Below are 12306 nucleotides of genomic sequence, written 5' to 3' on the forward strand. Positions count from 1 at the left end.
CTCTTAAACTGACATCTCAAAAAATACAGATATTTGGAAGAAAAGCAATGTACACACATCTAGAAATAGACTGCATTTAGAGCTTGATCTTGGGATCCAGATGCAGCAAACTTGTGACCTCCCATGCCAAGTATTTGTAACATTTCAGGTGGGATTCAGCTGTCTAAGCACAGGCATATACAGGCATATAGCAGTTGTCTAACTGCAAGCACACTGAGACAGCTTTCGTTGCCTTCCAGGTGCTCTGTCTGCCTTCCGGCTGCTGCTCCGAAAAAATGCAAGTTTCCTGCAGCTTTGTGTCGCATTTGCCAGACCCAAACATATGTCTTGCAGATTTAACAGAGTCTAAACTGGTACTAAGCGGTTACTTTTCATCAGCTGACTTTCTCCCTTCATGCCCTGCCATGAAGGTGACGAAATATGTATGGCTCGTTGTTTTTGAGCACCTAAAAACTGCCAAGCTTCTTCAGAATTTACTCTAGCACAAGCAAGTTTCAAGACCTGATTCAAAGATCTTATTCCCTTGGCAGAAATTTCGGAAGAAAAAGATATTTCTACTACATCAGCAGCTAAGAATTCTGCCGCAGAGGTTTAAGGATCCTGCCAGACGCAGTAAATACTGCGTTTTTTCTTCCCTTATACATGCAACAGGCCTCCTTAATCAAACTACATTTACAGTTTATCTCAAAGAACAACAACAACAAAAAAACAAAACCCCAGAAAAGTGTTTTCTTTGATGTTCTTTTTTCTTTTCAAATAAAAAGCAACTGTCCATTTCATTGTGCTTCATTGGAATGGAAGAAATCCCTGTGAATCAAGTCTTTCCCTGAGATGTGGACCACAGCAACTACTTCTGAGAACTCTGCTGAGCACTGAAAAGAGCATTTGGCTGAGTCAACACATCCAGTAGCAAAATGTGTTTGATAACTTGAGGCCATGGGAGCCTCAAATGTGGAAACATCAACCGAGTAGTCAATACAGTCCCAAACTGATGTTAGAGGACTTGGGAACTTGTTTACAAAGACCAACTTTTGTCTTGTGAGCACAGTCTTTCTCCAAGGATAATGTGATAAAATAGACCCTGTAGAGTCAGAACCTATTTGTATGCTAAAGATCCATAAAAGAAAAATCTCTAATAAACTCTCATGAACTACAAATCTCAGTTAATACCCTCCATTAAATTTATTTCTAGGCCTACCACTGGCTTATTTTGCTCTCATTTTCCCACCTGACGAGTCATCTTCTTAAGATCTGCCCAGGAGAAAGGCTCTAAAAGAAGTGAGCTTTGATGTGCACCCAGCAGGGCAGCAAACCTCCCCGGCAGCTCACCAGACCAGCTGTAGGCGCTGCTTGCTGCAACTGATGCCACGACACAAGGGCAGCCACCGAGCAGTGACTGTGCCAGGCTCTGTTTCCATACTTCCCAGCTAGAGATAAGACACAAACCTTGTTTAAAACTTAATTTCACAGAAAATAATGTTGGTGTCTCAGGTCAGAGCTTAAACTGATACGGTGTGATATCACCGCAGGCAGGGAGACTTAACTGCAACCTAGCACTCAAGTACATTCAGGTGGTGTTAATGTTCCAAAGTGATTTACGTTTTTCGGTCATAACATAGAGGAACAGGAAATAGCGTAACAGAAAAAAGGGCAAGTGTTGCCACTTGCAGCATATCAGGCTTGTGGCACGTGGAGGAGTATTATTTTGGAAGAATTAGCAATTCAATAAATGGGCCTCAATATTTGAAGTTCTGTACAGAAAATAAGAAATGCTATTGTCACACAGGTAAGCCCTACCAGTTGCTGCCAATATACTGCAGTAATCATTTCTAGAGTAGGAGGAAGAGAAAAGCATTAATGAAACAAATGGCATATTTATATATGTTTTATAATTATCACTTCTGTTTTGTATAGAAGCTCTTCCTTCAAAAGGCATCTGTTCCCCTCTAAAACGAACTTGTATAGTTTTGTACCCATCTGAAGTGTCATTTTATTTCAGATGCACGCTGTGCCCACTTACATCTACTAGAGGATTATAGCAACAAGGAAACTGGCACATATCACAGAAAATTTGAAACACACTGATAACTGTCAGGAGTTTCAAAATGTATGTTGGTCCTAGAAGAAAGATGTTCAGCACAAAAAATTTAAATGCTACAGAAGTCATTGGTCTAGTACTGTTATTTGGCAAACTGTGAAATAGCTATGCATTTATAGCTCTCTGTTTTTCTATTACCACCATGAACATATAGCAATGCTTTCTGATTATAAAACAAAATATAGTTAAACCTAATGGAATTAATACAATCAGGTTTTGTCATGCTAATGACTGCATTTTTCATTCTCTTTCAATAGAAATTATTCTTCAGCCATTATACAGGAAAAGGAGTATGATTTTAATCAGTCATTCTAGAAGACATTACTGAAACATCTATATTACAAACGATGAACTTTCTTACTTTTTAAACATCTGTATATGGCAATGATTAACACATATCAGTAATAGTAAGGCTTTCATTTTAAAATGTCCTCGTGTTTCAAAATGCAACAAAACTGAGTTAAAACTTCAAAAGATTAATTCAGCTTTAGTTATGCCAGCATAAAACAAAGTGACTGCTACAGCCGAAGGAATTGCAATGTTATAAAACCTACAGAAATTAAATCAGAAATCTCTCTCTAAGCAATACACATTAGTTTTCAACATTTTCCATAATAATGGTTCTTCTTCATCAAAGCTATGTAACAATGTATAGGGACACTGGGAATGCAAATCACAAATAAAAGACAAACATAAAAATGAGGAATTTGACACAGAGGTTGGTTTTGGTTTTCCACATGCAAATGATTACAGGGCTCTCTGCCTAACAACCCAGGGATTGCAGACATGCAGAGCATGCAGGCAGGATGTACGGATCAAGGCGTGCACTTTTCCTCTGCAGGGGAACCATGAAGATGACAGCACAGAAAAGGCACTTACAGTTGTTCTAGAGAGGCAAGTCCTTTAAATGCTTGCCTGTCAATTGACTGGATTTCATTCTTGTACAAATAGCTGAAACAAGAAACAATCAGTAATATTAGTACACAAACAAGAGCTACATGAAGGTGGAAAAGAAGAATTAAGTTGACACATGAAGACAGTTTTTCAACTACATATTAGAAAAAAATACAAAACAAAAACTAAACACATACACATAAAAATACTTCATCATTGAGATTTCATCCAAAATGTTTGCCAGGAAAGACAAAAGCCTGGGGACTTGTAGGCTCTGAGGCTGTCACCCAGATGGTTTGGGCTGCCCAGTGCTCACTGTTATTACTTACTCTTTCTTTGCCCCCTCAGTTTCTTGATGGGCTTGCCAGAGGTAAAAATAAATTCAACTTTATGGGACAGAATTGCATCAGAAATGCCTTTACCAGAACACACCGTGAATGCCATTGGCTTCTTACTTTCTTTAAAATATCTTATGCGGATACTGGTACAGATATTCAAATTATGATGGAATTGGACTTTTTACTGGACTTGGAGAACAAACAGTGAGAATTTCTGTAACTCTGTCCATGTCACCTTTTGAATATTTACAAAAAAATACAAGTTAGAATATTGGTATTGCATCCATAAAACAGCATTGCATGTTTGTTTTATCACTGTGTAGAAGATGGACATTAGGTCCCCATTGATACGAAAAAAATAAAACATATGCTGAGTACCAGTATGTTCACGTGTGCTGTCTATACCTTTTCTACAGAATAAAAATAAATGAGGGTGGATCAGTGTATGTGCTCATGTTCATCATGCTTTTAACAGTAAGGATGGTTTAGTGAGAGGGTGTTGGAGAAAAATCACGGTTTAGCTGATGACTGAAGTTTCTGCATGGAGGCAGCAAATGAAAATACTGTTGGAGTTCAGTGTCAGTCACTCACTTCTTATGTTAGGTTAGGAACAGGTTCACAGTAAGAACTTTCTCACAATTATCCGGCAAACGGTTTGAAACTCAGTTAATCAGGCATAGATTTCCGTGAAAAAGGGATGAAGAGACTTTGGGCCACAAATGACTTTATTAGCAGGCATTTTATTAGTAGTGGTTTTGGCTTTTCTATTAATACAGTTTTCAGTAACTTACTAAAAATGTTGCAAACTTCTTTTGATGCAACAGATAAAATACTGGTTCTGATGGAGCTGGTGGCAGTTTTTACACTGACTTGACAAAGGGCAACATTTCACAAAACGCCCTAATAAGGAAAAAAGTTGTAGACATCTGATGTTTACCTCATGACAACTTTGTGGGACAAGACGGAGTACTATCTTTCCCTTGAGTCTAAATTTCACTTTCCAATGTACTGCTTGCTGAGATTCCAACAAATGACTCAGGTGTGTTTCATTGACATAGACATCTATCTGAACAAAATACAGAGCCCCTCCAATAACAAAGTAACTAATAAGCAAAATATGTGAGGTTTTTTAAATGCTCAAAATTCTGAACAAATTGAAGTGGAAAAAAATGTGAAATGACCATAAAAACTTTAAAAATCTTAAAGAGAGAGAATAGGTGTATTACAATTATTCTGTATGTGGAACTGGTTTTTACTCTATCTGCAAAAAATAATAATTTCATGGCTATTCAAATATTTGTTTTGACTCATATTTACCAATTCATTTGAGGATCATAGTCACTACAATTTTGTCTCTCCTTAAGTTTCCTCTTTGTATGATATTGGATTCTTATCTTATTTTCCAGTGGGAATTTTAAATGCACTTTTATTTACCTTCTGCAAACAAAGTAAGGCAGAGTGAAGAACGAGGGTGGGTTAGAGGAAGACCAGGATAATGACTTTGTAGTTTTGCAGACTTTTACCACCATATTGCAGGGAGTAGCTTTTCACGTCCACTTTTGGAGCTCTTACCAAGCCACTGTGGTAGGACTTGGTTTGGGATTCAACTTTAAACTACAACTTTTTCCATGTTGGTCAGAAAACCCTCAAGCTGCAGGACATTCAACTGACTTCAGTCCATCACTTCCCCGCTCCAGAGAGAAACCTCAACAACCCAATGCTTCAAAAATATATGTCCTATGACAGATGTGTTAACCACTCTTTGCAAAGCCCAGCTAGAACTCAATCTGTCCACTGTTGTAAGTGATAACAAAAAACGTTTTTACAAATACATTACCAACAAAAACAGAATGAAAGAGAATCTCCATCCTCTATTGGATGTGGAAGGGAACATTGCTACTGAGAATGAGGAAAAGGCTGAGGTACTAAATGCCTTCTTTGCCTCAGTCTTCAACCATCAGGCCACTTATCCCAGGGGTATTCAGCCCCCTGAGCTGGAAGGCAGGGACGGGGGGCAGAATAAACCCCTCACAATCCATGAGGAAGCAGTTTACGACCTGCTGAGCCACCTGGACACTCACAAGTCTATGGGGCCAGATGGTATCCACCCACAAGCTGGCAAAGGAGCTCACCAAGCCACTCTCTATTATAATTTATCAGCAGTCCTAGGTAACAGGGGAGGTCCCAGGCGACTGGAGGCTTGCTGATGTGACACCCATCTCTACGAAGAGCCAGAAGGAGGATCCAGGGAACTACAGGTCTGTCAGTCTGACCTCAGGACTGAGGAAGGTTATGGGGCGGTTCATCTTGAGCGAGCTCACCAGGCAAATTTATCTCAGTCACATTAATAGAAAAGTGTTTTAAAGTGTAATTAGGGACAAAGTAATTTATCATTTTATTTACCTAAAAGCTCTATTACACAACTCAACCATTTGACTTTTCCAAAGGATGAATAGAACAGTGGATTAAGATGGCAATGGATATATTCTATTAAGACATTAAATTATTTTCTGGCCATTAATACTGTTTTCAGAAAAGTTACCAAAAAAAAAAAAGCTCTTTCCACAAATGCAAGCAAGGCTGACAGAGGCCACAAGTACTGGTCATACACTTGGGAAATGAACAAAAAAATAAGTAATCAGTTATCAGAAAACTAGAAAACAGTAGTTTTAATCTAGAAGTTTGATAGATCCCCTATGATGAGAATTTTGGGGTTTTATGGACTGTATTACAAGTTGTGATTTAAAGAAAGCAAGACTGAGATATATTTGTTTGGAACAAGAGAAAAATATTGTTCAAAGTAATCGCAATTATCAGGCAGAGTAAAACCTGTCAAGTAAATAAATATAGTAAAGACAGATTTATACAGAAAAATAGAAAAATAAATAAGCCAGTTGGTGGAATCAGCAACAAGAATTGCAAAGAAATGAGATCTGGAGTCACAGGAGGTATTCAAAGGAAAAAGTAACATGACCATGGCAGCAACAGTGGCAGAATGCACAGAAGGAAACGTGACCAAATCTCATTTCTGGAAAGGTAAGGTTAGCAGCGCCACACTTTGGCAAACCTACAATGTATCTTCTACCACTATTACTTCATTCACCAAATGCAATACAAATCTTGCATGTTCCCTTCCAGTACTTCCAGAACTTATACTTTTTATACAGTCTTAATTTCCATTTATCATTTATTGCACTGTTGCCATGTCTGATTCCTCACCTCTCCATTTCTTACTAAGTCAACATGTCTCAGTGTTGTTGCCAAAGTAATTTTCATTCTCCATTTTTATTTCCTCACTTCTTTCACAGTCACTTCTAGTCTACTGCTCCATAAATATCAAGCATTTTCTCTTTACCTGGAAAGCTCTTTGTAATTGCAGATCTATACTTTATATTTTTCCAGATCTCCTTCCAATTCTTTCTTTTCATCTTAACCTCATTTTTCCACTGCTGATTCCAAATCTTCTAGTATCCTACATGTTAAAACTGTAATATGTCTCTACCTTCAGTTCCCAGTTATCTTCTGTCTTGGAGAATAAACTCTTGACTTTCAGAATCAGGAAGGGTTATCCTACCAAATTTCCACAAATCTGCCTGCATCTATATTATAAGGTTGGGAAGCTTTTCTTTCTCATCCTGTGAGAAAGTTTACTGTGAGTCAGTAAACTGAATAACTCAAAGGAATTCAATTAAATATATTCAGTGTTCCATACACATCATGTATACATATACATTTACATCTTGGATCAGGAGCAACAAACTACAAACAAGTTACCAATTATTTTGCTTATATGAAGACAACTTTTTAAGTTTATTTTAGACAGGACTGTTTACATTATTCTTTGCTGAAGGGGGAACATGAGACCAAAAAAGTTATACAGAATCACTGAAGTGCAGAAAGAAACTATATTATGGATGGAGTCTAAGCTACTAATGCCTTTTTGATCCTTATTAAAGAACCATATTGCCAACACTAAGGTTTATGAAATAAGACAGGCAGAAAGGCAGAAAGAAAAGGTATCCTCTTGGTTTCATAGCAAAGCAATAATAATGACATCTATTTCTTTCCAACTTTTACTATATGAATTCAAAGACAAACTATTATCACAAACAACACAGCAGGATGACACAAAACTGTTTATAGAACTGTCAAAATTTCAATTACATAAAGAACAAGAAAACAAATAATCCTAAAAAATAAGATTCAAAAATCATGTGATAATTTTTTTATAATGTAAGAATCAACTTTTACAATATTTTTAATGCATAAAAAATTGAGAAAATATTATTACTGTCAAGATTTGTTCTCCATACAGACAATTCTGAAAACATATGCACCTCATAAAACTCTAAGCTTGATTTTAGAAACAGTAAAAATAAGCATTTGAAAATCCCAGGGCTTCTTTGAGTCTTGCTGGAAGAAGTTTTTTAGTTGTCTAAAAGACCAAAAACTGCAGCAGACATACAGGAATGGGCCCTGACATCTCTCTCTGAGACTTTGAATTTTTTTTTAAAAAATACCATATTATGTTTTATACTTACATATTTTATAGATAACTATATAATTACAAATAATTTTATACATACTTACATAATTGTATTTACTAATAGTTATATATTTTATATTTATATATACTTATATTTCGCTAAATCAAAGCCACTGAGAAATGACAGGTTTTCTAAAACTACTCAGTGAATTTTCAGAAGCATCAGCAATCCAGTACTTTGATTCTCATAAGAACACAAATAACATCATGGACTAATGACCTTATTTTATGAAACAGGATAATACCAGTTAAGTTTGAAAATATCCATAGGATCAGGCCATTCAAAGCCTCAAATATTCCAGACGATTTGGCTACATAGTAGTAAATTCTGAACCATATTTTTTACTTTTGAGAAATAATATGGTTTCCATCCCCCTAATTTCTACTTCAGTTCAACCTATTGGAAAAAGTAGTCAGTTTTGCTTATTTTGTTCCACAGAATACATTTAGCATGTACTTACTCAGCTAACGTTTTCACAGCTGAACTGTATTTGGTATGTTTGACTTTCTGTATTGATATCTGACCAGTACCAGCATTTTTATAACTTTAAGGCTGTATAGTTTAAGACTTTATATCACAGGCATTGAAATAGGCAAAAAGAACTTCAGGTTTATTTTAGCAAAAAGGGGGATGGCTTTAAAGAAGAGCTCTCTGCAGTTGAATGAACTACCACACTGAACTTTATATTAGAATTTTCCATGGAATCTCCTCTCAAAAATACATAGATTGATAAACATTACTACATGTATTTATAAACAAACACATCATAGTTCAGTTATTTCTTTTCACTCTTCTATTGAACTGAACAGAGTGCAAAGCTGAGTTTTATCTCAGGTTTACTACAGCTAGGCAAAGGCAAGCATGTGAAAATAAAGACCTAATAAGAACCAAACAGTATTTCTGCACAGCTGCTGACTATGGAAGGAAGCTTAGCCATCCTGAATTAGCAGAGCTGACATACTCCACTACTAGATCTGCTACACAAACACATCTTGTAGCAAATACAATCACCATGGACTTCAATAATTCATTGGGGATAGTCTGTTCAGTATTCTTTTTCCTCCTGCTGTATATAGTTTAAACAATTTTATTACTGAAAGCCAATACACATAAAAATGAGACCATGACTTGTAATCAAACACAGCGAGGAAAACTGGGTAATGTGTCTGCACAAATTTACAAAGGTTTTATTTTCCTCTCTTCTCCCACCTCCTTAAAGCTATTCAGACTCCATACTTGAAAACTAGATAGAAAATAAAGTTTCTGAATTGTTTCCAAAACATTGAAATCTCAAAGTAACCATTTTTTTTTTCTGTACAGCACTCAAGCAATGATCAATACTGCAAGACAATGGAGGGAAACTTTTCTATGTGACACTACAGAAGGTGGACTCCAGAGACAAGACTGAGAATCCATGACAACTTACTATTCAACTTAAGTCCTTTTTGCGGACAAAAATAACAATTTTTTGATGCCTGTTGTTTATTCGGATAATTAAAACACTTGGTATGTTCGTTAAAAATCAGAGGATTTATTCTTAAAACATAGAGGTTGCCTGAAGACAGAGACCTAATGGGCAATCATACAGGTACTTTCCTATTTTGTGCTTGACTTTTCTGTTATGAATTTATATGGCAACCAGTGAACAATTTAGGAGCAGTTAAAAAGATTATATAAGTTACAAGCTTCTGTCAACACAGATCTTGGACTAGCTGCTTTTAAACCACTTTTCAAAACTCAAAAAGTACTTGTATGAACATTTCAGTGGCCCTTTAAAGAGTTGACCTCTTAAACCTTTAAAGATATCCCTTTATAAATTATCTTTTAAGTCACATAGAATAAACAGCAACTAGTAAGTCCTTTGAAATCTACTGCCTACAGATATCAGTCTTATATTTGCAAATCTCAAAGAATCTACTTATTGAAACAAAGATTCACAGTTGCCCTCACCCCATAAATTAATTTCACAGATTTTTTAAGTTTATCTCCTGAGATAGTGAGTCAAATTAAAACACAATCTCAGATTAAAACACTTTCCCACTGAAGAAGTCCAATTGCATATTGATGCAAAATTCAACATTAATTTAACTTACAGATATTTCAGATTTTCAAGGTCTTCAAATGCCCCACTTGGTATTCTTTTAATTTGATTGTTGTTTAGAAGCCTATAAAGAAAAATAAATAGCTGTTTATTTTAACATATATGAACAGTAGGGGATAAACCAAAACGTGTAACAGCAGTTGTAAATATAGCGTTAAAAGGAAAACTTAAAAAAAACAAAACAAAAAGCTTTTTCCCTAGCAGTCACTGTTAGAAGAAAGTGATGTGCTTACAGCTGCTCAGTCACTGCTTTACAGGAGAAAACTAAAAAAATTAGACAGAAAAAAAAAATCCTGGTCCCAAGTCAATACAGAAGGTTGAAATTGATAAAATCGACATTAATGAAGATTTGTCATTAACAGGTGCATTGAAGTTACCTTTCCTAGATGCTTCTTAGTGATATTCTGTGTACTGGGCCCTTTACATCATACAGAAACACAACTGGTTGTATTCACAGTTTTGCATTCCTCTCTCATGCAGTGGTTATATGAAGAGAATCCAAACTTAATGAATCCTGTCTTTATTTGGGACTTGTGGATCTCAGATCAATGATTTGAACAGTTAAAATTTGAGGCTGGATATCTGACAAAAATTGTAATTCAAAACTGGGGATCAGCTGCAAACAGAGGTATGATCAAAGGTGACTGGGAGTAGGGATAGCTAGTGAAAACGTCTTGGTAGAACAGATTTGGACAATATCTTTTCTGGGGAAAGTCCTATCATTTCTTCTGGTGTGGATATACAATACAAGATGTCTCAATACATTTTTTTTGTTATGTGCTTGCAGGATAAATAGATAGCAATGATCCAAAGCTCACAGATATCACTGTATTCTATTTCAGTTCACACACTACTTGCGTTCTAGAAAATAGTCAAATTTTCAATCATAAATTATATACATTTAAAAGTAAGAACAACTGTCCATCGTAATTCTTCCTCATGTCTGCTAATACAGTAGAGAGAAACATGCATGCATCTGTTCAGAAGTGATGTTTGAAGGAATGATAAAGGAGATACTAAGTCAAAACTGTAACACACATACTACTGGCATTATGGGTTTGTAAAAAATCTTTCAGAAAACATGGACTTCTCTTCACAAATGCAGATGGTAACAGAGACCTCTAAAAGGAAGCTCAGTAGGAACAAAACCTTCCAACTTCTGGCAGTCCTGGCAAGCAAATTAGAATAGGAAAGTTCAAAACATCAGAGTCTGTCAGATATTTTGTAACTGCAACACATGTGCACATCTGAACCTTTGAACAGCTTTTTTTTGTAACTCCATGATTTATTATGTGATATTCCACCAAAGTAATTTAGCAAAATTTGGAAAAAATTATATAGTAAAGTTTTGTATTTTTCATGTTTCCAATTAAAGAATGTTAATAAAACATTAGGGTGTAAATAATTTCATTTTTATTTTAATAGACATACACCTGGTTTGCCTTCAAATACTTTGGGCCCAATCCTCACTCTCTCACCTGTGTAAATGCTACAGCTGAAATCTGGGAGGCTACTTAGCTGTGAAGACTGAGCAAATTTGGCACATTATCAAATTAATCACACTAAATCAAAAGAGGAAAGGGCCTTAGGGTCGAAAAACTTACAGCGTATTCAGGTTTTTAAGCCGTCTAAACTCTCCAGGCTGGATTTCTTTAATCCTGTTAAATCTTAGGTCTCTGTAGAATAAAGAAAAAGAAACATGTTATTAAAAAAATCTATATATTTTTTCATATGAAAAACCGAACTGGGTATGAGTCTTTTGTGACCACCATGACCAGCCTCCGCCCATAAACTGTAGCTTTTAACCTAAGGAGAAGGCCAAACAAACCCAAACATTGTTTGACAAGTTTAAGCAAAGGACTAACCAAATTGAGCCTCAGCAGTCAATGCTCAAGGTTGTATCTAAATTGAAAGTGTGGTCATGAAGGATGCTCTCTTCCACAGTGAAGCATCTTGTAATGGGATGTTGAACTGTATTTCACAAAACTGAACTGTCTTCATATTTTAGAAGTTGCTTATAAATAATACAGTGAAACAGATACAGAAAAACTGGCATCAGAAAAAAAGCTTAGGAAAAAAAGAGACAGCTTTCATGACTTTTAAGCTACTTCATTCTTCTGTTTTGAATAAAGAGGCCTAAGTGCCTTATGTTGGCCTGCTTTTAAAACCTGTAAATCCAGCTGCATGAAGCTATTTTCTTATGTAATTTTCTTTTCTCTTACTTTTTGATAAGTTTTTACCATCTTCAATTTCCTCTTATATCCACAGCTTAATGAGAACTTCTCCAAGAAGTGGGAAACTCCGATTCCTCAAGTGAGGTGCTGCAGA

At 35.9% G+C, this 12306-nt stretch overlaps 1 protein-coding gene across 1 annotated transcript in view; it reads right to left on the reverse strand.

The window, feature by feature from the left end:
• PXDN (peroxidasin) overlaps positions 1 to 12306 on the reverse strand; it is an 88786-nt gene that overhangs the window by 47812 nt on the left and 28668 nt on the right. The window contains exons 2-4 of the mRNA XM_064447976.1: positions 11583 to 11654; positions 9971 to 10042; positions 2978 to 3049 (exon numbers count right to left, since the gene is read on the reverse strand). Of these exons, the coding sequence (XP_064304046.1) occupies positions 2978 to 3049; positions 9971 to 10042; positions 11583 to 11654 (216 nt within the window). The remainder of the gene's footprint in view (positions 1 to 2977; positions 3050 to 9970; positions 10043 to 11582; positions 11655 to 12306) is intronic.

Source organism: Phalacrocorax carbo, chromosome 3 (genome assembly GCF_963921805.1).
Source record: "Phalacrocorax carbo chromosome 3, bPhaCar2.1, whole genome shotgun sequence".
In the NCBI taxonomy this organism is placed as follows: domain Eukaryota; kingdom Metazoa; phylum Chordata; class Aves; order Suliformes; family Phalacrocoracidae; genus Phalacrocorax; species Phalacrocorax carbo.